General features: G+C 46.0%; 2 protein-coding genes across 2 annotated transcripts; both read left to right on the top strand.

Annotated features, from left to right (window-relative positions):
- The first annotated feature begins 9,864 nt into the window (after positions 1-9,864).
- LOC116872840 (olfactory receptor 5C1) lies at positions 9,865-10,824 on the top strand. The gene has a single exon (XM_032866360.1). The coding sequence runs from the start codon at positions 9,865-9,867 to the stop codon at positions 10,822-10,824; it is 960 nt and encodes a 319-aa protein (XP_032722251.1).
- A 5,871-nt stretch (positions 10,825-16,695) lies between these two features.
- Positions 16,696-17,646, top strand: LOC116872851 (olfactory receptor 1K1). The gene has a single exon (XM_032866372.1). It carries the CDS (start codon positions 16,696-16,698, stop codon positions 17,644-17,646), a length of 951 nt encoding a protein of 316 aa, XP_032722263.1.
- Positions 17,647-26,089: the final 8,443 nt, after the last annotated feature.

Genomic DNA, 26,089 nt, shown 5'->3' on the forward strand with positions numbered 1-26,089 from the left:
AAATTTTAAAAAACAACAACAAAGGGGCGCCTGGGTGGCTCAGTGGGTTGAGCCACTGCCTTCGGCTCAGGTCGTGATCCCTGGGTCCTGGAATCGAGCCCCACATTGGGCTCTCTGCTAAGCAGGTAGCCTGCTTCCCCCTCTCTCTGCCTGCCTCTCTGCCTACTTGTGATCTCTGCCTGTCAAATAAATAAATAAAATCTTTTTAAAAAATGGTCATAAGATCTGAATAGACATTTTCCAAAGAAGACACACACATGGTCAACAGACACATGAAAAGATGTTCAACATCACTATTATCAGAGAAATGTAAATTGAAATCACAATGAGATTATCACCCCACATCTGTAGGAACAGCTAGTATAAAAAAGACAAGAAATAACAAGTGCTGGGAAGGATATGGAAAAAAGGGAACCCTCGTACACTATGGGTGGGAATGTAAATTTGTGCAGCAACAGTGGGAAACAGTATGGAGCTTCCTCAAAAAATTAAAAATGGAAATCCATATGATCCACTAATTCTCCTAATGGTTATTTACCCAAAGAAAACAAAAATGCTAATCTGAAAAGGATATCTGGACCCTTGTGTTTATTGCAGCATTATTCATGGTAGCCGAGATATGGAAGCAATCGAAGTGTCCACCAACAGATGAATGGAGATAGATAGATAGATAGATACCATCAACTTTTTGATGAAAAAAAAAAAAAATATATATATATATATGAAATATTACTAGGCCATAAAAAAGAATGGAATCTTGCCACCTGTGACAACATGGATGGATCTACAGGGTATTATGCAAAGTGAAATAAGTAGGACAGAAAGAGATAAATGCCATATCATTTTACTTATATATACATATATGTACATATATGTATATATATGGAATATATATGTATATATATGGAATATATATGGAATATATACATGTATATATATGTATATATATGGAATCTAAAAAACAAAACAAATGAACAAACAAAACAAGACAGAAACAGACTCATAAATACAGAGGACAATCTGGTGGTTGCCAGAGGGGAGGGTGTGGAGGATGGGCAAAATAGGAGAAAGGGAGCGGGAGATACAGGTTTCCATTTATGGAAGGAATAAATCACAGGAATAAAAGGCACAGCATAAGGAATATAGTCAATGGTGCTGTAACAGTGTTGTATGGTGACAGATGGTAGCTACAGTTGTGGTGAGCTCAGTATGACTACACACAGAGTTGTCGAATCACTATGCTGCATACCTGGAACTATGCAATATTGTGTATCAACTATACCTCCATTAAAAAAATGTAGACAACCCACCAAAAGGGAGAAAATAAATGCAAATCATATATTTCCATTGAATATAAAGAACTCTGACAATTCAACAATAAAAAGATAAATAACCCAATTTTAAAATGGCCAAAAGATTTAAATAGACATTTCTCCATATAAAATACACAAAGGGTCCATTAGCACATGAACAATGTTCAACACAGTGAGACATTAGGAAAGCGCCAAGTCAAAACAACCAAATACCACTTCACTTCCACTAGGATGGCCACAATCCAAAAGGTGGGCAATATCACACTGAAAAAGTAAAAAAAAATAAAAATTTTTTGAAGTGGACAATATCAAAATCTTGGCAAGGAATGAGAGAGAGGTAAACCCTCCTACACTGGTAGCCAAACTAAAATACTGGGGCCACTTTGGAAAACAGCTGGGCAGCTTCTCAAAATACTAAACACAGAGTTACCGTGTGATGGGGTGATTCCATGCCCAGGTGCCTAACGAAGAAAACATGTCCACGCCAAAGCGTGTACGTGGATGTTCCCAGCAGCATCACTGACAACCAAAGAAAAGCAACCTGAAAAGCACACCACTGTGGCAATACTCTGCGAACTCCAGTATCAGCTCAGGTCTATGAGAAACAAAGGAAGAGTGTATTCAGAGGTGGAAAAAAATATATTAGAAAGAAGTCGTGGGCGCCTGGGCGGCTCAGCAGGTTAAGCGCCTGCCTTGACTCAGGTCATGATCCCAGGGTGCTGGTATGGAGCCCCATATCGGGATCCTGCTTCTCCCTCTCCTGCTGCCCCCCCTGCTTGTGCTCTCTCTCCCTGTCAAATAAATGGCGGGGGGTGGGAGGTTGGGGGAACCACGTGGTGGGTATTAGAGAGGGCACGGATTGCATGGAGCACTGGGTGTGGTGCAAAAACAAGGAATACTGTTATGCTGAAAAAATAAATTAAATAAATAAATAAAATCTTAAAAAAAAAAAAAGTCTTGTGCGAGATCAAGGGGAACAGCAACGTCACCCCCACGCAGACCCTCCACTCACAGGAAGTGCGATTCAGGGCGCAGAGGAGAGGGACAGGATCCCCGCGCCCGGGCACTCGGGCTGGCAGGCGGCAGCGTTAATAAACAACTTGCACTCGGGGCTCATCTTGTCTCGGGCGCCACAGGCAGATATCCGCACCCGCTGGCCGCAATCGTAGAAGTTTGTAGAGAGAGATGACTCACAGGGGCTCGGTCACTTGGCGGTCCAGAGGGTCTCAACAGAGCCCTGCTCTTTCAAGCCTATGTCCTCGAAAATGGCTCCCACTGTGGGAAGAGTGGGCGGAGCTACGTGCGGAGGATAGGGTCAACCGGAGGTCACGAACTCTCCGTGACCTCCTCCACCACTCCACCCCTGGGACCAGGTCTTACAGTCCTCAGGTCCTCCGCTCCCACCGTGTGCCCTGAGCGGTCTGCAAGCGGGTCTGCTGGCATGGAAGTGGCTCGTTCGCTGGCTATCTAGCTGCATCGGAAGCAGATACCGTAGCAACAGTATAGGTACATACAAAAGAAAACACAGATTTCGGTAAAGATTCCCTAAATAAGTCATGTGTTTTTCCACCGAGAACCCCATGAGCCAAACCACTGATTTATTAAGCCCGCTAGGCTGGGGGGGTGGGCGGTCAGTTCGCTCAGGGCGTTCCCTTGTGTCCTCCTGTGATTTAATAAAGCTGATACAGATATTGTAACAGTGTTGTATGGTGACAGGGGATTGCTACACTTGTGAGCCCTTGCGTAACATACAGAGACATCGTATCACTCTGATGTACTCCTGAAACTAATAGAACGTTGTATGTCAACTGTACCCAAATTTTAAAAAAAAAGAGGGGGCATAGGAAAAGAAAAAAAGATACATTAGCAGACCCATCAGGTATGAACACAAAACATACTGTGTCCGTAATAGCCCAGGGGCCTCCTTGCAAGACAGTAATAATGTCAAAGTCCATGCTGTTTTGGAGGACAGCTTTTCTCCTTAGAGACATTTCAGTGTTTGGCAAAGGTAGGCTTCCATCTCGTGACTGGATACCACAGAAGCAGCAGACATCTGAAGCCAAAAGGACAGATCCGTCGTAGGAACATGTATGAGGTTTTCCCCTTGTATAAGGATTACACCCCTGGCCTGACCCTTAGATGTCAATGTGGCTGCAGCTTTAGGAATCTGGCCTGGTTGTGGAGACCACATGTGTTGCTTAGGCAAGATAGCCCTGCCCCTAAGGATGGCAGCCTGGCTTCCCCAGTGACAGGGGAAAGGTGGGGTTAGACCAGGCAGTGTCCACACAAACCAAGGCGTATTGAGAACAGTCACTTGAATGGAGGAGCCAATGTATCTATTCACCAATCCTCACCACTTGGAAACTTTGGCGGATGGCTCTGGATTCAGGGTCCTGGGATAGAGCCCCACAACAGGGAGCCTGCTTCTCCCTCTCCCACTCCCCCTCCTCTCTCTCTCTCTGTCTCTCTCTCTGTCTCTCTCTCTGTGTCAAATAAATAAATAAAATCTTAAAAAAAAAACAAAAAACAAAAAACACAGTCCCTGGGCCCAGTGTAAGAACATGCATCTCATTTCCCAAGTGCTGACTCCATGGCTTGCCCTGGCCTCCAGTTGCTTCCAGTCTCCTGCTGCGTCACACATGATCCCATTTCCTCATCATCTCAGAATCCTGCTCTCGTATGTGCATCTCAAAGACACGCAGAGGGCAACAGCGTCTCTGCGGTGGAGGCAGGAAGGCTTCCTGCAGAAGGTGATATCGAGCTCATTCTGCAACAAAAAGAGCTTTTCAGGTAGACAAGGAAAAGGCTGGACATTTCAGGCAAGAGGAACAATGTGGAGTGTTAGGGGAAACATAAGAAGAATTTTGTGTTGGTCGAGATCATAAAGAGTAATAAAAAAAATATTGAGTCCAAAGAACGGATGGGGAAAACAAGCCAAGGGAACCCTTCTCCCCAAACAGCATGATTGTCTGCCCCACATAGAACCTGGGGACCCACTTAATCAAACTTTCCCATCCTCCCCAGACACCAAAGAGTGAGTCATCCCTGGCATTCCCCTGCCACTGGCTTTCATGGAGTCCCCAAAGGATGTGGAAAGGGAGTCTCCATGGAGTCTAGGACAGCAGAGAGGAAAGGAATCAGGATGAAAACAGAAAGACACCATTCCCCCCGGGCCCAAGAAGTGTATAAGTCCCCCCATTCCTATGTTAGGGTGGGGACATCCCTGCTACCTGTCCCTGCTGTTGTCACCCTATAAGCTGGATTGAAGCTGCTCCACCAGAAGATCTCCCACTGTCCTCCGTCTCCTAGGTATGTCCTAACAACCCAGTAACCACACACCATCACGGGGCAAGCGGCTGGTATCTGGACTGAGACGTGTCAAATGCCTGTGTCCTGAGGAGGAATGGGCTAAGAATTCGGGCTTGCTGGGAAATGGCCAAGCCACATGTAGAGAAAGGCCAGCAGGCCATCCTCACCAAACTTAAATGTGTTCATGAGTATAGTGAGGCCTGGAGAGAGCGGATGACTCAAAACAGAGTTCAGCAGAGAGAAAGGAGCTAGCAGGAAAAAGAAGTGTCCAGAAAGCTACAATCTTCAGACATCAGAGCTGAAAATGCTAACCGATATGAGCTAGGGTCTTACTACTTAAAGATTTGGTGCCCAAATTAGCAGCATCAGTAACATCTGAGAGTTGGTTAGAAACGCAGCATCTCAGCCCCCTCCCAGGCCTTCTGGGGCAGAATCTGGATTTCACAAGATCCCCAGGTGATTCCTATGCATACTTAAGATTAAGACGCTCTTATCTGCTCAGGAATCCCAAATCATGCAGCACACCAGAATCACCTGGAACATTTTTTTCAAGTACAGATTTCTGAGGCCTGCTCTAGATCAACTGAATCAGAATCTCTGGACACTGTGCACAGCCATATATTTTTACCCAAAGCTTCACCAGTACTTCTAATGACAGAAGTCTGTAGACGAAACCACTGATCTGGCCCAATCCGCTCAATCTAAAGATGAGAGGACAGAGACGGAGACAGTGGCAACCACAGACTGGGGTGATCTATTAAGCAGTCTAGTTAGAGTCTCTGCCTGGAGACAAACATGTCGTATTTGGAGTCTGATGTGAGTTTAAGCCCCAACTTTATCCCTTCATGACTGTACCTCTTGGGACGAGTCCCCATTCTTTGGAACTCAGTTTTCTTACCTTCAAGGAAAGATACCCTAGAATGTTCTCATGGGCAGTAAGGGAACAGAGAGAAACTAGTAGAGAATTAACTCTGTGTTTTATGCATGTGCACGTGCACACACACACACACACACACACACACTCTCTCTCCATAATAGCTACACAACTGAAGTCTGGGGATCCTTGCACTCAAAAATTTCAAAGCAACCTAAAATCTCTGAAGCTTCATTGTCCCCATTTTACAGATGGAGAAATGGAGGGACACTTGAAGCTGCTCTGCTCCTCATATTGTGAAGGTGAGTAGTGTTTGTTTTCCAGGCAGAACATGGAAACACACAAGTAGTTGACTACCAGCCAGATTGTGAATGCAGAATGTCAGTCATCCAGCTGACCTGTTCATGGAGAACATGTAGTTTAGAGAAACTACCCCTAGAGGCTTTCTCACCTACACCAGGGATGCCACTAAGGAGGAGAGGGTCCCTAAAATGCTGTATCCCTAAGGATAGAGGGAAGAAGGAGGCATAGTCGCAAATGCTTGATTGGGTGAGACAGACAAACATTTAGGTAATTGGGTTATAATACACAGTCTAGTGACTGGGGTTCCAACACAAGAGTTTGGGCAGTTGGGTGTTGAGATAAAGCTTCCTGGCAAAAAATGACCCTGAATCATAAAAGAGAAGAAGGGTTAGTTTTAGTTCTGGGTGTGTGGATAGGGCAAAAGCGATGCAACATTCTGAAACGGCCTGAGGTTCTTTAGCCAGGATCGCATCTTTGGTTGGAGCCCAGCAGTAATGGTTCATATACATGGACATACAAATGTGCATACATATACAAAAAAATGATTTTGTGCCTTTTTGTCAGTTTGTATATTTTTCTGAAAATCATGTTTTCACGTCAATGTGGGTTTTTTTTTCAAGTATGTCAAAGAAGAATTTATTGTAATTTCACTTTCTTGGCTTTAAAAGAAGACTAATTATCTGTATTTAAAATACACTTCTTAGCTTGCTTTCAAAAGAGAATATTTGGTATATTTGATATTTTATATAGTATAGTGACAACCTTAAATATTTTTTAATATTAGCTCATTAAATACCTTTGCAGGACTCCCAGGTGACTAATACGGTAAAAAGGTAATTATAAATCCAGGCCATGAGCAAATTTTTGTAAGAATGTAGAAAGAAAATATCATAAACCAGTTTTAGAAGATCAAAACACAATGGTGATTTTAAATATACTAACAGCTGCCTTCCCTTTCATACCATTTAAGATGAAATATATAAAAACTAGGAGCTTCTGAATATTAAAGAGCTAAGACAGTGACAGCTTTTTGTTAATGATATACAATAATTCATTGCAAATCAAATTTTCTCCCATTAAAATTTCAAAATCTGAAGTCATTTAGTTTAATTTTGTGGCTCTCCATCCAAAGGTGGAACTACATACTCTAATTTTTTAATAAGCCCTTACCCATAAGAACTAACATTCTTTATCCATAGGTTTTCTGTTGCCCAGGTCATTACGTCTTTTTATTTTCTCAATCAGAAAGTCAGTTCCTACGTGCTGTTAAAAGCTTCACATTCCCTTGGGTAAATACCTGCTGGTGCAACTGCTGGGTGGTTCCAATTTTAACTTCTTGAGGAGTCTCCATACTGTTTTTCAGAGAGGCTGCACCAGTTTGTGTCCCCATCAACAGCCTAAGAGGGTTCCCCCTTTCTCCGCATACTCCCCAACAACGGTTGTTTCTTGTGTTATTCTTTTTAGCCATTCTGACAGGTGTGAGGTGATATTTCCTTGTGGTTTTCATTTGCATTTCCCTGATGCTGAGTGATGTTGAGTCTCTTTTCTCGTGAGGTCTCCTTTGGAAAAGTGGCTATTCATGTCTTCTGCCCATTTCTTAACTGGATTATTTGTGTTTTGAGTGTCGAGTTGGTCATTTCCTTATACCTACCCTTTATATCTGACTTTATCAGATATGTCATTGGCCAATATCTTCTCCCATTCCATAGGTTGTCTCTTCATTTTATTGATTGTTTCCTTCACCGGGCAGAAAAGTCCCAATGGTTCCTTTTTGCTTTTGTTTCCTTTGCCTTTGAAGATGTGTCTAGCAAGAAGTTGCTGCTGCTGAAGTCAAAGATGCTGCCACCTGTGTTCTTCTCTAGGATCTTGATGGTTTCCTATCTCCCATGTAGGTCTTGTAGCCATTTGGAATTTATTTTTGTGGGATGCCTGGTGTGTGTTTTTTGAGATTTCTCCACATCGATACATACAAATTGAATCCATTCCTGTCTAACTCCCCTGAGCCTACTGACAAAGATTTAGGCTTGGCTAATGCTTGGCCATTACCAACAGTCCCGCAGGGTGTGCACCCTTGTGCATATCTCCTTGTATATGTGTGTGTGAGAGTTTTCAAAAGTAAACACCAAGAAGTAGAATTACTAGCCGTTATGGACTGATTGTGTTCTCCCCAGTTCATATGTTGAAGTCCTACCCTCAGTGTGATGGTATTTGGAAGTGGAACTTTTTGGAAGGTAATCAGGTCTAGATGAGGTCATGAGGGTGGAGTCCTCACAATGGCATTCGTCCCCTAATAAGATCGGACAGCTTGCTCTCTAGCTCTGTCTGCCATTTGAGGATACAGCAAGAAAGCGACGATCATCAAGTCAAAAAGATAGCCTTCACCAGAAGCCAACCATCCCAGCACCCCATCCCAGACTTCCCAGCCTCCAGAACCATGAGAATAAATGTCCACTGTTTCAGCCATCCAGTCTATGGTACCTTTGTTATGGCAGCCCCAGCAGACTAAGACAGTGGGGGTCTTTAACTGCCAGAGTCTCTTTCAAATGTCCCAGCTTACATTTCCACCAGCACGACCTCACCAACATGTGACATCTTGAAATTTTTCCAGCCAAGCTGTCCTTTGTAGGAAAATCTTTGTCATTCTCACCAGGCACACGTAGGTGTCGAACATCTCAACTTCTCTCAAAGGAAGCTGAAAGAGCAATTACTCGGCTCCAGGCCGTATGCTGCACACCTAACGCCTCTTAGAAACCCCCAACGGAAGTAGTCTAGTTCCTAATATACACTAGTGAAGTAGCTTGCCCAAATTTACACACCAGAAAGCAGTGGAACCTAGACTCAAAACCAAGTCTGTACGCAGCTTGTGTTCATATGCCTCATTCTTCCACATGAAACTAACACTTATTGAGAACAGATCATACACCAGGCCCTGGAGATACACAAATGAATTGCAGGGCCATTCTTAGTGTGAAGTAGTATTCAATAAATGTTGCTTGAATGAATTTTGGATCAAGGACCTCCTATCCCACAGGAGAGACCGACACAAATACGGGACTAGAAGGCTGATGGGCCACAACAGATGGAAGCTTCAGTGCAGCAGGGTCAAACAAGGGAGTGGTTTTGTTTCCTTTGAGTGCATTAGGTAAGCCTTTACATCGAAGATCGGTTTTGCCAAACACAAAAAGAGGAAATGGATTCTAGGCAGAAGGAGCAAATGCAAAGGCACAATAGTGTGATGTGATGTTACACTCTCTAGAAAATACACTATTTTTAATTGCCTGAAAGTTGCTTCCTTCCGGTAATGAGGCAAGGCATTAGCTCAATTCAGTTCATTGATTCTTCCTGAAAATCCCTGTTGTGTACTGGGCCCTGTGTGAGAGAGATATTTTGCATGTATTCTCTCATTTAATCCTTGCACCCTTGTCTCTCATTACACAGATGAGAAAATTCGGGCTCAGAGAGGTGGAGAGTCTGGCCCTGGAATACATTCAAACCTCTGTCCACTTCTTGTTGCCTCCCCAAGATACTAGACCACATCTGAACTCTCTCCACCCAGGTCGTACTCCAATGGGAATATGTCCTCCCAGAACCTCGAGATCCATCACTAGTTACCCTTTGGGTCAGGAGATTTTTCTGTTCATTTCATTGTCTCTTTTCCTCCTTGGGAAACTGGAGAGCAAAATGCATCTGGAGTCATGGAGTGTTCCAACCTTGGCCAGATGTTAACTATTGCCCCATCCATCATTCATTCATTTCACAAACATTTGTTGAGCACCTACGATGTGCCAGGCAATGTTCTCAGTACTGTGGATACAAAACTGAGTAAGACAGACAAGAATTCTGCCCTCAGGAAGGTTAAGTTGCAGTGACTCATCAAAATTAGAAAGGAAGGTTTGGAGAGGTTATGTGGCCTGTCCAAGGTCACATAGCAATGTTGTTACACAGGAAGAATGGAAGTCCGAGTCTGCCTACCTCCCAGTGCTCTCTCCTCCCTCCTCCACGGTTGGCATAACCTATGTCTTATATCCCTCTTGCTTTGCCTCTCATTAGTCTCTGTCCAGAAGGATGACTACAGAGAACCTCACCTGGACCAGGGTTACCCCTGCTGAATTCATCCTCCTGGGCATCACGGATCGCTGGGACCTACGCATGACCCTGTTCCTGATTTTCCTGCCAGTCTACCTAGTGAGCCTGTTGGGAAATATGGGCATGGTGCTGCTGATCCGCCTAGATGCCCGACTTCAAACGCCTATGTACTTCTTCCTGGCCAACCTCTCCCTGCTGGACGCCTGTTATTCCTCAGCCATCGGCCCCAAGATGCTAGTGGACTTGCTGCTGCCCCATGCCACCATCCCTTACATGGCCTGTGCCCTCCAGATGTTTGTGTTTGCAGGACTGGCTGACGCTGAGTGTTGCCTATTGGCAGCCATGGCCTATGACCGCTACATGGCCATCGGAAACCCTCTTCTCTACACAACAGCCATGTCGCAGCGTGTATGCCTGGCCTTGCTGGGAGCATCAGCACTGGGTGGAGCAGTCAGTGCCTTTGTCCACACGACCTTCACCTTCCGCCTGGATTTCTGCCGCTCCCGGAAGGTCAACAGCTTCTTCTGTGACATCCCTCCACTGCTGGCCATCTCCTGCAATGACACCAGTCTCAATGAGCTCCTCCTCTTTGCTGTCTGTGGCTTCATCCAGACAGCCACTGTGTTGGTCATTGTCGTGTCATATGGCTTCATTGTTGGGGCTGTGATTCGCATGCGCTCGGCGGAGGGTTGCCGCCGAGCAGCCTCTACCTGTGGCTCTCACCTCACAGCTGTAGCCATGCTGTACGGGACACTCATTTTCATGTACTTGCGTCCCAGCTCCAGCTATGCCCTGGACACCGACAAGATGGCATCTGTGTTCTACACTCTTGTCATCCCAGCTCTCAACCCGCTCATCTACAGCCTCCGCAACAAGGAGGTCAAGGAGGCTGTCAGAAGGACTTGGAGCCGATTCTGCTGTCCTGGTCCAGAGCACTAATAAGAAATTCAATGAGCCTGATTAGAACTATGACAAGATAAGAGGTCCCTTTCTGACCCCTGTCCCTGTGGGTAAAGACAGATGAATCTGTGGCTTGGCTGACTCTTGCAATTATTGAAGGGACTAGAAAGGGGGAGAAGCAATAGAAGGGAGACCAAAATCTCCCAAGGAGGTTAATCTAGGACCAACATCTAGAGCCAGAACAAAGATCAGGCTAATGTTGAGCTGCCTTAGGTTCCTCAGTGTTCAAAACTCAAGTCCGTAGATATTACCAGGTGAACTTACTGGATGTATTTGCCACTTGAACTTCTAGAAGTCTGTTTCCCAGAAACACCGGGTAAAAACTGTGTTGGCCCTAAGTGTTCTTAGATTCTTGCCCTTTTAAGGCTCTTCATGACCAGTAAGGCTGCTCCTGCTCTCTTTGACCTGCAGAGAGCATCTTCAGAACCCGCTCACGTCAAAGAATGGGACTGAATCTGATAAAACAAATACCCCTCCCTATTAGCCTCTATATTCCATCTCTCCCAGAAATGGCTGAACAGCACAGGAACGTACACAGGCTCATTCCTAAAATTCCAATAGTTAGGTTAGAATCTGGCCCCTGCTACATTAGGTCAGGTATATGATGAGGTTAGGAAGGGTCAGAATTATGGATGTGGTTAGAATAGGGTTAGGATTAGGATTATGGTTATCCCTAAGACAACGGTTAGGGTAAGGATAGAGCCAGGGCTGGGTTTGGAATTTAAAAGCAATCAGATAAGTTTAGGATTGAATTGAAATTACATATATTATAGGATTTGGGTTGATTTTAATTAGTAGTAGGTTTGGGATAAATTTAGCAGTCAGAGTTTGGATAAAGCCATTCCTGCCTGGAATGCTATATGTGAGCTCTTATTAGAAATAATTGAGGGTTAGTTTTAGAGTACAGGGCTAATTAAGGCTGGTGTTCAGGTTTCACTTTTATTGCTAGAGTACATTTGGGTTAGAGTGTAGTCCATATCAGAGATCTGTTAGGTAAGTCAAATTTATGTGTGGATAAAATTTGTGATAAGTTTAAGTCACGGTCTAAAGTTATTATAGCAGTTAATCTAGGCTCAGAACTAGATAAGAGTTAAACATAAGAGTATTTTAAGTATTTAATTGACATGTCTTGGGTCTTAATTTAAGATTTATTTGGGGTTATAGATAATGATTCACATGTCCTAAAGCTTAGGGGTACAAGATGTTTATTGGTGCATTTACATTTCATTCAGAATTGTGAACATACTCAGATTAGCACATGGCCCAGTACAATAGACTGCTTTGTGTTTAGATTACAACATCCAGAGGCAGAATTAGTGTTAGGAGAAGGAATGCCGTAGCCCAGACCTCTTGGCTAACCACAGTGCTCTCAGCCTGGGGTCACTCTGCACCCTTCTGACCCAATGCTCTTGGGATTTTCATCTACCCAGAGTTCATAATGTTGACAGATTTTCTTTGCCTCCCTGATTCAGTTCCACATGGACAAGGACAAGGCATGGCATTCTGCCTGGAAAGCCCCTTCATGCAGAGGAACAATACAGAAACGGACCCTGAGAGTTAGAGCAGGAGCTGAGGAGAGATGGAGCATGGCCAGAGCCAATGTCAGCTCCCACCTGATCCCCCTCCAGTTCTCCTGTTTTGGCTGTGATGAGGCCAGGGATGGAGAGGTATGGCGTTCAAACTCCAATAAGGTTCCCCACAGAGTCTCTTCTTTCCTCTCCACCTCACCAGTCCAACCTCCCTTCAAAGAGAAATCAGCCACCAGGCACGAGATTGCAAGAAGACTGAAGTTTCAGCCTGGCTCCCTGGGAAGGTGACACTCCTTGTCACCAGGACCAGGACCCTCCCTCTCAGTAACCATGGTCTTCTAGGGTGTCCCAGTGTGACGGAGAGAGGGATATGCACAAAAGTGTCTCTTTATCTTGGAAGATTTTATAGGTCTCCTGAAAAGGTCATCAACTTGTCCTGATTTGCCCAAAGCTATCCTAGTTTTAAAACACCAAGTCCCATGTGAGCTCTTATTAGAACCTAAAAACCTGTGCAGAACTCGGAAAACCGGAATGGTTGGTCACCTTGTTTCCTGATGAGCCCACATTTCAACAGCAGAGGGTACAATATCCTAGGTCAACACATTACGACAAAAGTTTGCCTAAATTAAAACCCCTTCTCCCATCACAGACTTTTATAATCCTTTCCCAGTCCTTGCCTCCTTATCACTGTAACAACTCACAAGCTATGACAATGGTTAAAGGCATTATCAGAAAATTTCACAGCCTCCAGACTGAGAATATGAAGTTTGCCCCCAGTTCAGTAATTTATACTTAAAGACCTCCTCTCTGATCTTTTCTTCTTTGTGCATGTTCTTGGGCTTTCATGACATGTACAGGCCCCACCATGATCAGGGAAGTTGCTAGAGGCATCTGGCCCCTTCCACTGTCTTGACACTACAGGATGTCCACAGGTCCTCCCACATGGATAGCATCAGTGGAGCAGCAATAATTACAATATTAATTACATAAATAATAAAGATAATGATGCAATAATTGCAGAAATCCCACACATTAACGTGAAGTTGCAGGCTACTATGCTGGGCCTGTGTGATAGACAGAACAAGCAAAAGAGAAGGGGAAGGACTGGGAGGCAGTAACAGCCCAATCCGGAGGATGAGGGAAGAGAAACAGATCCTTGACCCCAAAGTGAAATGTCCAGGGGATTTCCCCAATTCTGGTCAAATGTTTCCCTTTTAAACCTCCTTCAACACCATTTCCCAAGATAAGCAGTCAGGACGAGCAGGCTTGAGGTCAGGGGAGCAGGGGGTCTGATTCAGGGCACTTACTGCACAAGGTGTTGTGGGCCTTACAGCGTGGGTGGCAATTGGGAAAGGAACATTCCGTAGGGGAAGGACAAACAGGTATAAAGACATGGCCATGAAATGAGCCCAGACCATGCAGGAGATTTTAAGGACAGCAATTTAACTGGCTTGAGAGGGGCTTTCTAGAAAAGAAGTAGAGGGAAGTCTGAAGACTGAGGGTCTGAGAATGAGCGAGGTCATGGGTGGGGTCTTAGGTAGGGGAATGAGGACTCTACCCAGTAGGCAATAGGGAATCACTGAAAGTTCTTATGTTCCAAACCCCCCTTTATGGCTGTTCTGACACGGAGTCATGCAAAGCCATTCCCGCCTGGAATGCTATGTGTGGCACCATTCCCTTGTGTCACAGTACACACCCAGCAATGCAGACCCCTTCCCAACATAGAGACATCCATGCACAAAGAAGCACTCTCATAGACACAGCCACCCACACAGACACAGATGCAGCAGCACGCTCACACACGTGCTACAGCCAGTTGCACGGAGACACAACCGCTCTCTCCACACCCAAGCATATAATCCTGCACACTCACACATGCAGTCACACAAACATACACGCTGCTGGTCACCAGAGGCACGTCCCTCCCACACTCCTCCACTTCCTGCTGCGTTTATCAACACTTACTATGTAGAATCATCTACAAAAAAAAAAAAAAGAAGAAGAAGAAGAAGCCACCAGCAACAGCAGAGGGGGACAGGAGGGTTGGCCACCCAGGAAGCTACGGCTGTAAACCCTGGGCTCCCCTGCCCCCGACCCCAGTCACTGTTGCTCGGGGCTCATGAGTCAGTCTGACCCTTCTTTCTGGCCTTCCCAAGACAGGGAGTGAGGGGCAGAACCCTCCCTATGTTTGAGCTCCTGAATGTCCCTTGAGTTGGAGGCAGCACCAACCCCCCTTTCTCCCATCAAATTGCGCCCTAGAGGGGCAGCATAACAAGTCCCAGGGCTGAGCTGCATCCTGCCCCAGGGATGAGGGCCAAGGGAAGGCGCGGTATTGCCTCTGGGGATGGGGAGGTTGCTAAAGTGTTCCCAAGCCCCCAAACCCCGTCAGCTGTGGCCAATAACTCCCTCCTCAGATACCCTGGTGACAGAGCATGCAGAGGCCCTGCTGCCATTCCTTCCTGCGATGCAGAGAGGCCAGAGGGTACACCGGGGCACAGCGTGCAGACCTGTTTTCCCACATGCGACTGTGAGCATGAGACACACACACGTGTGAGTGTGAGAGTGCCTGCTGTTTGTGTGAGGCCATGATTGTGCATTACTGTCACTGTCCAACGATGTCAAAGGGGAGGCAGACTGGCGCAGCTCTGTGGTGACCCAAGTGAGTGAGTGTCACCACATGCATGACAGTGGGAGGCTGTGAGCCCCTGAGGCTGTGCGTGATGACAAGGTGATCAGCGAGGGGATCGGGTGTGCCTAGAATGGGCAGGAGCACGCACCGGTAGAGCGCTTACACAGAGCAGGTGGTCGGCGGAAGCACAGATGGGCACGGCAGGTCCCAGTCGCTGTATATGGTGCTGTGAGTTTCCACGAACAGGAGCATGTGACCGATCGTCACTCTCTGGCCTCAGCACTATGTCGTGATTATATCTGACTGTCTCTTTACGTGTATGATGATTTGAGTCTGGGGGTTTGTGGTTTCACTTGTCCACTTTTGTGTGACGCCTCTGCCAGGTCCACATTTCTGTATATTACGGATTGTGCCTGTGCATTTGCAGAGACCAGACCCTCCTGAGGCTGCGCAAGTCTGCAAGCCTGCACGGCTGTGTCTGTGATTATATATGGATGTCCTACAAACAGCTCCGTGTGTTTTAATGTTCATTGACACCAGTGTAGACACAGGTCAGAACAGGTCCAGTTTGTAAAGAGCTTGCCCCCACGACCCTACCCTCCATCCACTCACCCTCCTGGAAGGTGGCACATGATGGGGACTTTGAGAAAATGCTCTACAGGGAGCCAAAGCCAGAGGATTCTTCTTACACAATGGAGGGGGAAAAAGGAAGACACTAGGGTAGGGAGTCACTTTATTTTATTTATTTTATATTTTTAATAGAGAAGGACACAGGAAGAAATTAGGAGATCATTCCCCTGCAGGGATCGTCTCAGCAAAGGCCTCCAGCAAACCTTGTCCTAAAACCTCTCTCAAGTTTTCTGCAACAGATACAGATGGGGAAAAATGAGAGACATAAAACAAGTTGCCATCTGGCTGGTGCATCTGTCTCTAAGGTATATGGGGAGTCATCCCGATTCTTGTGTACTTTTTTTTTTTTTTGGCAAGTCTGAAAATACCTTTATTCTTCTCTCACACTTGATTATTATTTTGCTTTAGCATCAAATTCTAAGTTCAATACATTTTTTTTCCTTCAGAATCTGAAGATATTGTTCAACTGTGTTCTATCATCCACTGCCAGTGGAACACTTGAAGGCAGTCTGGTTATCAGAACATCATTAGATCCTTGTGCTCTAACCCCTTGGGAAGTTAGGGCTCTTGTCTTTATCCTCGGGGTTCTGAAAGGTGTGGTCCTCCCTCCTATCTTGTTTTGTTCTGTTTTTCCCCATTTTTACTTTGTGGAAATAAGTGCCTCGTGGTCAGAACTCTTACCTGCTGTGTGGATCCTCCCTCTGTCTTTTCTTCCATACTTTCTTCCTGCTCCAGCCTCCATCCTGGGCAACACCTTTTGTTCTATTGCTTAAAATCACAAAGTATCTGAGTTGGGAGTGGCCTAGAAGATCACTGAGTTCAGTTCCCTCATCTTACAGATGGGAAACCTAAAGCCAGAAAGGAAGAGGGTTCGGGCGGTGACATGACTTGCCCACAGTCACACCTGTGTGTAATACCAGGGCTGTCTGACTCCAAACCCATGATTTCCCCCATGTCCAGGAAGCCTTGAGAAATGTAGTCACACTTCACCCTTTTCCTAGACACTGGGGAGATGCCCCAGGAGTAGAAAGAACCCTTGTGGTTCTAGAGGAAGAACCAGCCATGGATGCTACCAATGAGTCTTCGGAGGGAGCCCCATTCATGCTACTGGGACTGAGCTCAAGTCCTGGACAGCGGCAACCTCTCTTCGTGCTATTCTTGGTCCTGTATGTGGCAGGCATCCTGGGTAATGGACTCATTGTGGCCGCCATCCGGGCCAGTCCAGCCCTGCATGCACCCATGTACTTCCTGCTGGCCCATCTGTCCTTTGCGGACCTCTGCTTTACCTCCGTCACTGTCCCCAAGATGCTGGCCAACTTGTTGGCCCATGACCGCTCCATCTCCCTGGCTGGCTGCCTGACCCAGATGTACTTCTTCTTTGCCCTGGGTGTGACTGATAGCTGTCTCCTGGCCGCCATGGCCTATGACCGCTACGTGGCCATCCGGCACCCTCTCCACTATGCCACAAGGATGTCCCGGGCCATGTGCACAGCCCTGGTGGTGACCGCGTGGCTGGTGTCCCACCTCCACTCCCTCCTGCATATCCTGCTTATGGCTCGCCTGTCCTTCTGTGCCTCCCACCAAGTGCCCCACTTCTTCTGTGACCACCAGCCTCTCTTAAGGCTCTCCTGCTCTGACACCCGCCACATTCAGCTTCTCATCTTCACCGAGGGCGCTGCGGTGGTGGTCACTCCCTTCCTGCTCATTCTTGCCTCCTATGGGGCCATTGCAGCTGCGGTACTCCGGCTGCCCTCAGCCTCTGGGAGGCTCCGGGCTGTGTCCACCTGTGGCTCCCACCTGGCAGTGGTGGGCCTCTTCTACGGGACAGTCATCGCCGTCTACTTCCAGCCCACATCCCGGTATGAGGCAGAGCGGGGCCGAGTGGCCACGGTCATGTACACCGTGGTTACCCCCATGCTAAACCCCGTCATCTACAGTCTCCGGAACCGCGATGTGCAGGGAGCACTCCGAGCCCTTTGCCCCGGATGGAGGATCTCAGCTGCGGACTCCTAAGCCCCGGACCCCACCAAGGAGAGACTGCATCACCCACAGGGACAATTCAAGAATGTGATCATCTGTTCTGTGCTTTTTCCAAAATCATAATCATAGCTATCACTTTCCAAGCACCTGCTATGAAGCAGAGCCTTGCCTGATCTTACGTTATTCCCACAAAAACCAGGGAAGCGGATATTATGATCCTGTTTCATAGACGTGGAAACTGGGTTCAAAGACAAGAATGGACTTTTCCACGTTTACATGATTTTTAGGTGGCAAAGCTTGTGCCCATTCTTCCTTATCATTCCTTCTTCCAACACTCACTCCTGGGCACTTAGGGTGCATGCTACAATTTTCTGATGATCTGAAGCTGTAAGGGAGGGTGCAAATCCCCAGGTCTTGCTTTGGGGGGACTGGCACCTTATTTTCCATCACATCACCATGTATTCCCAAATAATTGACTTCTCAACTGTCTGGGACACGGACAAAAGTTCACATACTCATGTGTCAAGGGGTTGACCTCTCCCAGTGTACCCAGTCTGGCGGGTAGGAGACACTCCAGACATCTGAGATGAATAAATGATCATCTATTTTTATGCTGATAAGCATTTAGAAGCTGTGCACACTTCAAATTCTTTGTTATTTTACTTGTTTACTATGACGCCACCCGTCGGCTACACCAGGAATTCTGTAGAAGGCATGTGCAGTGGGCATGCACTGTTAAGTTCATGAGATGAACCAAAGCAGGAAAGGAGGGCTGGGCTGCAGGCATTAGGGACAGGTGGCAGGTGGAAGAGGTGGTCTTTAAGTCTTTATCATGGGCCAGCCCTTCATTTGCTTTTACCCACACAAAGCAAGGGTATTCTTACTGCCACTTGACAAAGGAGGATTGAGGCTCCGAGATGGAAGACGAGTCAGTAGCAGAACCAGAACAAGCCCTTCTGCAGCTGGAGGAGCGCAGGTGTATTTTAACGGGGGCCCCACAGAATCCAGACCCCAGGTTTGGGGGCCTCAGTGGGAGAACTTGCAAGGAGGAATCCCAGACCGGGGCTGGTGCACTGGCTCAGGTGAGGACACATTTGGGGTCCGAAAGGCTTCATGATATGCCCAATTTTTTACCAAATAGGTTTATTCTTTTATGTTCCCAGCTCTCCAAGAAATCCACCCCCACCCCACCCCACCCCACCCCACCCCACACACCTTCCCCTTTTGGGCTCTTCCCCTTCTAGGGAGGAGGAGGGCTATAGCAGTTTTGGCTTACCCACGGGCCTTTCCAGGTCCTACTCACAAGCCTGCCACCGCCTGGTTCTGGAACTGCTACACTATGCTGTTTGATCTTAATTAATTAACTAATTAATTAATTAAAAGGGAGCTTAAAGATCTTTAGCCGTTTTAGCAAAACAAAACAAAAAACAAAATATTTTTAAAAATGTTTTTTTTTTTTTTCAGGGCGCCTGGGTGGCTCAGTGGGTTAAGCCTCTGCCTTCAACTCAGGTCATGATCTCAGGGTCCTGTGATCGATCCCCGCATCGGGCTCTCTGTTCAGCAGGGAGCCTGCTTCCCCCTCTCTCTCTGCCTGCCACTCTGCCTACCTGTGATCTCTCTCTCTCTGTCAAATAAATAAAGAAAATCTTAAAAACACTTTTTTTCCTAATAAACTGACACAGAAACATATATAAAACTGAAAGGGAAAAAAGCAGCACAGTCTAGGTGAGATGAGAATCAAAGGCACCTTCTCTACTTCCTTGATGCTTCTCCTCCACCTCCCCGAAGGGCCCCCAGATCTAATCCAATCCTTTCATTTGATACACTGGGGGAATGAGGCCTGGAGTGGTTAAGGGACCTGCCCAAGTTCACACACACTTAGTGGTAACCTTCAGGCTTCCTTGCTCAGCCCACCAGACTCCATAGCTCACCCTGTACTGACACTGAGGCCACTTTTTCCTGGTCCCCTTTCCACCCATCCACTCCCAGATTATCTGCTCATGATATGATGCCAGATCTTTGCTACTCTCCCAGTCACCTGTCCCTTGCTTCACAACCCACATCCTCCCTCTGCCTTCTCTGAAGTTTCACAAAGATACTGGTCGTGAGGCTCACCAACCATTCCACACCTGCACCATCAGCCCTAACCAAGGGAAGAGGGTGTGTCCCGAGGGACCTGGACACACCCTATGAGCTGACCATGAGGGACCTTATCTGAGTTCCCGTGGTGTCTCTAGAACCTGGCACAGAGAATACATATGCAATATGCTGTTGCTTTGTCTATCTTCTGATCTTCTTCCAGGTGATGTTTCTGCATAAGGGGAGAGGGACACAGTGGGGTTTGGGAGATTACCAATACTTCCTTCTTCTGGACCACCAGCCCTGCCCTGGTCATCCTACCCAGGTGTCATCCCAAAGAATTAGTCACACCCTGGAAGGGTGCTCCACTTCCAGACCCCCAGCAGGACAGGCAAGAGAAGGGAATGGCAGGCATGTAAATAGCCTCAGTCACCAGGCATGTGGGTCCCTGGGTCCCATCCCCAACCCACTCCTACCTAGATCTAGCCTCTTGCTTTACTTTGGGTAGATCTCTCAGCTGACATTGACATGAAGACAAGAGGATAAATCCCTCTCCAAACTCCAGAAAAGCTCTTAAATCCACTAAAGAATATCCCCCTGGAGATTTTTCACATGAAACATAAAGAGACCAATTTTGAACACCTTAAGCAAAATAAGCATATGCAGTTACGCTAAAAAATAAAAAAATTTAAAAAAAAAGCATATGCAAATGCTTGTAATTTCTGCTCCCAGGCTGTTCCCCTGGAAGAGTTTATGCTTATCCCAGTGAGACTGCTGTAGTTCATAGCAGTCCCTTTTCAGAAAGTCTTTATGCTGCACACGGAAACCTGCTTCTTACCCACCATATCCTTGACTTTGTCCTGAAGTGACTTCCGGCCATTTCAAAATCGATCTAGCCCACCCTCCCAGAATCAATACGTTCAACTTTTCAGTTTATTCAAAATAACATGGAGCACTATGACCCACCTCATTAAGAAAAAAACAACTGCATTTCGAGAAAGGAATTTGAGTCTGCCTCTATACCCTTGCTTCTCATGCAATCTTCCTGCATTATAAAGCAAGGCAGCCTTGTTTCAAGGGTGCAGCAATTGGAGAGATCTCAGTAGGGAAAGAGACTCCAATCATAAATGGTAAATTGATTACTCCTTCTCCAGGTACAAAGGAAATTTCTATAACCCTATATAACCTTTCATGCAAGGACTGCCACCAGGAAAATGCAACCAGTACACATGAAAAATAAGAACACAAGACTCCTTCTCAATGCAGATATGGCTGCTTTAAATACTTGGGATAGATCAATACTCTGGGCAACTGGTAGAGCCAGATGCTTTGTTCAGAAGGTTCCCTAACTCACCCCATTCACGTCTCTTTCAGTGTCTTTCCTCCACTCCTTTTAGTTTTATGTGCCTCTCCTGTTTTCTCATTTCTGTCACTGGTTCCTACTCTCTCCCATAACTCACCCTAACCCTAACTCACCAGGCACCAGGACTATGCACACAGCTCTTGCACTCATGTACATAATGGTAGCATGGATTATGATCCAAGCCAGAAGACAGGTACGAAGTGCTATGTAGCAGCATCTGTGAGGAAGCAAGGACTTGAGATGGAAGCAGAGTTGAGGAAATTCATGGAGGAACTTCGTCAATTACATCAATGGCCCCCATTCACCCATCCCTGAACCCATGCCCTTGGCCACATAACTTTGCCCTCCATGTCTCTGGGTTCAACCACATAACTTGCTTTGTCAATAGAATATTAGTAGGTATGAAAAGAAGCCACGATACGAGGCTTGTTCTCCTGCGTTTTTCAGCGCCGTGAGAAGAACATGCCCGGTTAGCCCACTGGCCACAGAGAAGGATGAAAGACACATGGAGCAGAGTCACTTAACCTGAATCCCTACCTAACCTGTAGATGCGAGAGCAGCCCAGCCAAGGTCAGCCAGGGCCCAGCTGTCCCAAAGACACAGAAGTGAAAATAAATGACGCATGTTTTAACCAACTGAGTTTTTGGGTGATGTTACATAGTAATAGCATTTTGATGAAGCTCCCAGAGTTATTTCTGATATTTGTCTTTATCCCCAACACAGCATGTCCCAACCCCTTCAATGTCCCAAGGATTGCTCTACCAAAGCATGAATCTACGGAGGATTCTTTGAGAGTAGGAGTTACACTTTTCCACTGGATGAGGAGCACCTGGAAATAGGAGTCACGGCTCCCCCTTTCAGTTCTCATAACCAAGTCCACCTTCTCTCTGCACAGAGTCAGGTTCATCTCTTGGCTCCTTTCTTTGGAGACTTTATGCTCATTCCTACTCTTAAATTCAAACCACACTGGAACACTGTCAGCGCCTCTCCTCTTGTGGGAAGGGAAACAGAAATTGACGAAGGCTGGAAAAAATAAGATGAGCAAAACTAATCAAATAACTCTCTGTTTGGCAAGTAGCCAGATACCCCCCGACACACACACACACCCCACACACACAGAGACACTATTTCCACCCCTTCCTCTCCAAGGACCACAGAACAACCGACATTTGGTAAAACCATGACCAAGACCATCACCACATGCATCACAAAATCCAGTAACCACAGACCTCAGAAACCACAATGACAAGGTAGAAAGCTACTTAATGATAGGCCAGATTTCGTGCTGGTGGCTTTGCCTTCATCATACCATTTAATCCTCATAAAAATACTGTGCAGCCCACATTATTATCCCCATGAGGAAATTGCAGCCCAGGGAGGTAACTTGCCCGAGGCTCCAAGCTACAAAGCAGTAGAATCAGTATTTGAATGGAGATCTGGCTCTGGGCTAAAATGAGGAATTAAAAGCCCTCCCCTCACCCGCTTCTTACTCTGAATCTACTTGCCGTGCATCAGAATCACCTGGCCTGTTTATGTAAAATGAATATTCTACCCCCCATCCCCAGACATCCTGCATGGGAGGGTCAGGATTGAGGGCTGGAACCGCATTTTTTTTTTAATTTTATTTATTTATTTGACAGAGATCACAAGTAGGCAGAGAGGCAGGCAGAGAGAGAAGGAGAAGCAGGCTCCCCTCTGAGCAGAGAGCCCTATGCGGGGCTCGATCCCAGGATCCTGAGACCATGAGACCATGAGACCATGACCTGAGCCGAAGGCAGAGTCCCAACCCACTGAGCCACTCAGGAGCCCCTGGAACCGCATTTTAAATAAGTACCTTAGGAGATTTTGGTGCAGGTGGTCTCCCAGGCACACTCACAGAATCCTGGCCCTATATGCTATAAAACTTGAGCTTGCCAAAAGGGAGACAGCATCCTTGCCTTTAGAAAGGCTGTGCTTACACGGAAAGTGTTCAGAGGTAATGCAAAGGATGTAGCAAATACACAGCTCTGGAAAAGATGGACAGCAAGGTCCACCATGAACCCCAGAGGCCAGAGGATTCTGTGATTCTTCCCAACTCTCCTTCCAGGTAAGTTTGAGGTGTCCTATTTCTCTCTCCTCTCTTGAATGTATAGAAATTATTAGGAATCAGTGTCTTAGTTAGCTCAGTCCATAACACCAACCACGGGGCAGGCACCCCTCATCTCTTCCCAGCAGCCTTTCTGGGTGGACATCATCATAGCCTGTGCAGAGGTAAGGATACCACGCAGTACTGAGATCCTGACTTCTGAGCTCTGAGTTCCTGCGCATGTTAGGTCCTGACATCGTTTGTTCTTCATCAGCTGGTTGACCTCAGGCAAATTGCTTAACTATAAATGAGGATAATAATATCTCTCCGGGGTTGTTATGAGAATTGTCCAAGAAAATATATATAAAGTCCTCAGAATAGGGGTGCCTGGCTGGGTCAGTTGGTGGAGCATGTGACTCTTAATCTTGGGGTCATGAGTTCGAGCCCCACATTGGCAGTAGAGTTTACTTTTAAAAAGTTAAATTAAAAAACTAAAAAATAATTAAATAAATACTGAAGTGCTTAGAATAATGACCTGGCACCCGGTAAGTCTCAATATATGTTGGTCACTTGCACCATCACAGGGAGGGGACAAGAGTCATTGGGGGATCAGTGGCAGGATTGGGATTTGAACACAAAGCCTGTGCCCTGAACTAGGGAGCTTGGGACTGTTCACTTGGGACTAGTGAGTGCCCCTGCTTTCCTCTTCTCTTCCTGGGCCAGCTTTTCTCTCAGCCTTAACGGACCATAATACGGAAGTGCACGCATGTTGTATTCATCAACTAATATTTTGTTTGCTCTGTTACTCATTAATAAAGTGTGTGTATGTAATACTTTCTGGTTCTCTTTCCGAAAAACAAATTCTCTAAAATGACTAGTACATGGTAGTAAGCATGTCCTTCAGCCCCAAAATAGGAAGTCTGTGGCTGGGTTTACCAACAGCAACGAAACTATTCTTTCCCTCGCCTCTGCTGCCACCATGTGGCCAAAACCAAGTTACAACTGGCATTTCCTCTTGCTTTGGCCGGGCGGAGGGTTTCGCTGGAATTTGTAACCTGGTTCAGGGAGCATAGGTAGTTCACCTCCGATCAAAAACATGTAACATTTCTGGAAAAGCAACATAGCAGAGAGCCTTCTACCCTAATGTGAATTTCAGCCTACTTCAGCCTTGGCGATTTTCCCCACTTAAGCAGCCAACGTGAGCTTCCATCAACTCTAATCAGAAACCGGAAATGACAGGAAAACAGTCCCTGTCCCCAAATACTTCATCGTATTTTGTGTAAACAAATACTTACAATTCAACTGGGGCAACCACAAACACTGAAGAAGGGGTTACTCTACAGGAAAGGGAGAAAAGGTCATTCAAGCCACACTTAGGAAAAAACCTACATTTTTCATTGAACTGAAGAAATACAAAATGATAGCATGAAAACAACAGTAGATGACTTACTGAGACATTCCTTTGTGTTAAGCAAAGTGCTAATTACTTTACTGGCATTAATTCATGGGACTGTCAAGCAAACTACTGTTATCCCACTTAGGTGGGAAAGCAAAGCCATGGCCAGTTTTTGCTGGAGTCAGGCATTGAGCCCGCCTAACTTTTTTTTTTTTTTTTTTTTTAAGATTTATTTATTTATTTTAGAGAAGAAAAGTGCATGAGTTGGGGGTGGGGCAGAGGGAGAAAATCTCGAGCTGATTCCCCTACATGGGACTCGATCTCAGGATCCTGAGATCATGACCTGAGCCGATATCATGAGTTGGATTGCTTAACCGTCTAAGCCACCCCAGGGGCCTCCCTCAAAACTTTTCTTAATCAATGTTGTCATAACCCCTAGAAGTACGGGCAACGTGACTGCTTCTTCCTAAAGAGACAGGAAAGACTTAACAAGGTTCCACAAAAAAAACAGAGATACAGCAAGTGTAGCAAAATGTTAGGGGTAAAATGAAGCGAAGGCTACACGGGTATTAACTGTAATATTCTTTTCATTTTCCTGTAGTTTTCAAAGTTTTCAAAATATGAGGTGATTTTCAAAAATGCATGAATTCATAAAACTTGAGAGCCCGATGGGTCTTAAAAGAGCATATAATTTAGCTCTTATTTTACAAATGGGGAAGCTAAGGTCTGGGGAGAGGAAGAGGTTTGTCTGGGGAACAGAGCTGGCTGCCAAGAGAGAGCTAGAGTTCACGTTCACTATTCTCTGGATCACTGCCACCAACAGTGGACAGGCAGTGGAAGTATGGTTCTGGGTAGACTTTGGAGGGAAGGACTTTGTGGCGTCCTGGCAGGGAGGGGGAACCCCCAGCAGATCACAGCCACAGCCCGGATGGGCAGAGGTTCTGACATGAAACACAGGCAGGACCAGAGACCCGGGCTCCACCCAGCTTAACTCCTTGTTCTCTTAAAATTTTCTCCCTAATTTTCTTCCTCCAACTTGTTCTCTCCACTTTTTCCTTTTTATTATTTTTTTTAATTTATGTATTTACTTTGAGAGAACGAGTTTGCACGGAGGTGCAGGGTAAGGGGCAGAGGGAGAGAGAGAATCCTCAAGCAGACGCCTGCTGAGCAGGGAGCCGAATGCTGGGCTGGACCCCACCAACCCAAGATCATGACCTGAGCTGAAATCAAGAGTCGGACACTTAACTGACTGAGCCACCCAGGTGCCCCCACTTTTTCTTTTTTAAATTGATCTGTTTTATTGTCCCTTGATCATCTGCTTCCTCCATGCAGAACTAACACGACATTGTGGAAATGGTATAAATTCTGGAAATACACAGACCAGATTTTATACCCTTCTCCGCCCACAAGCTGGAAGTCTTGGCTTCTTCATGTCTGAAAAGTTACTATTTATTTCCTACCTTGAAAGGCTGTTGGTATTCAGTGGGCCAATATATTATGTCCTTTATTTTCTTATTTTATCTGTTTATTTTTTTTTGTTTAAGGATTTTATTTATTTATTCATTTGACAGAG

The sequence above is a fragment of the Lontra canadensis genome, unplaced genomic scaffold (assembly GCF_010015895.1).
Source record: "Lontra canadensis isolate GAN:19392208 unplaced genomic scaffold, GSC_riverotter_1.0 scaffold30, whole genome shotgun sequence".
Lineage (NCBI taxonomy): Eukaryota > Metazoa > Chordata > Mammalia > Carnivora > Mustelidae > Lontra > Lontra canadensis.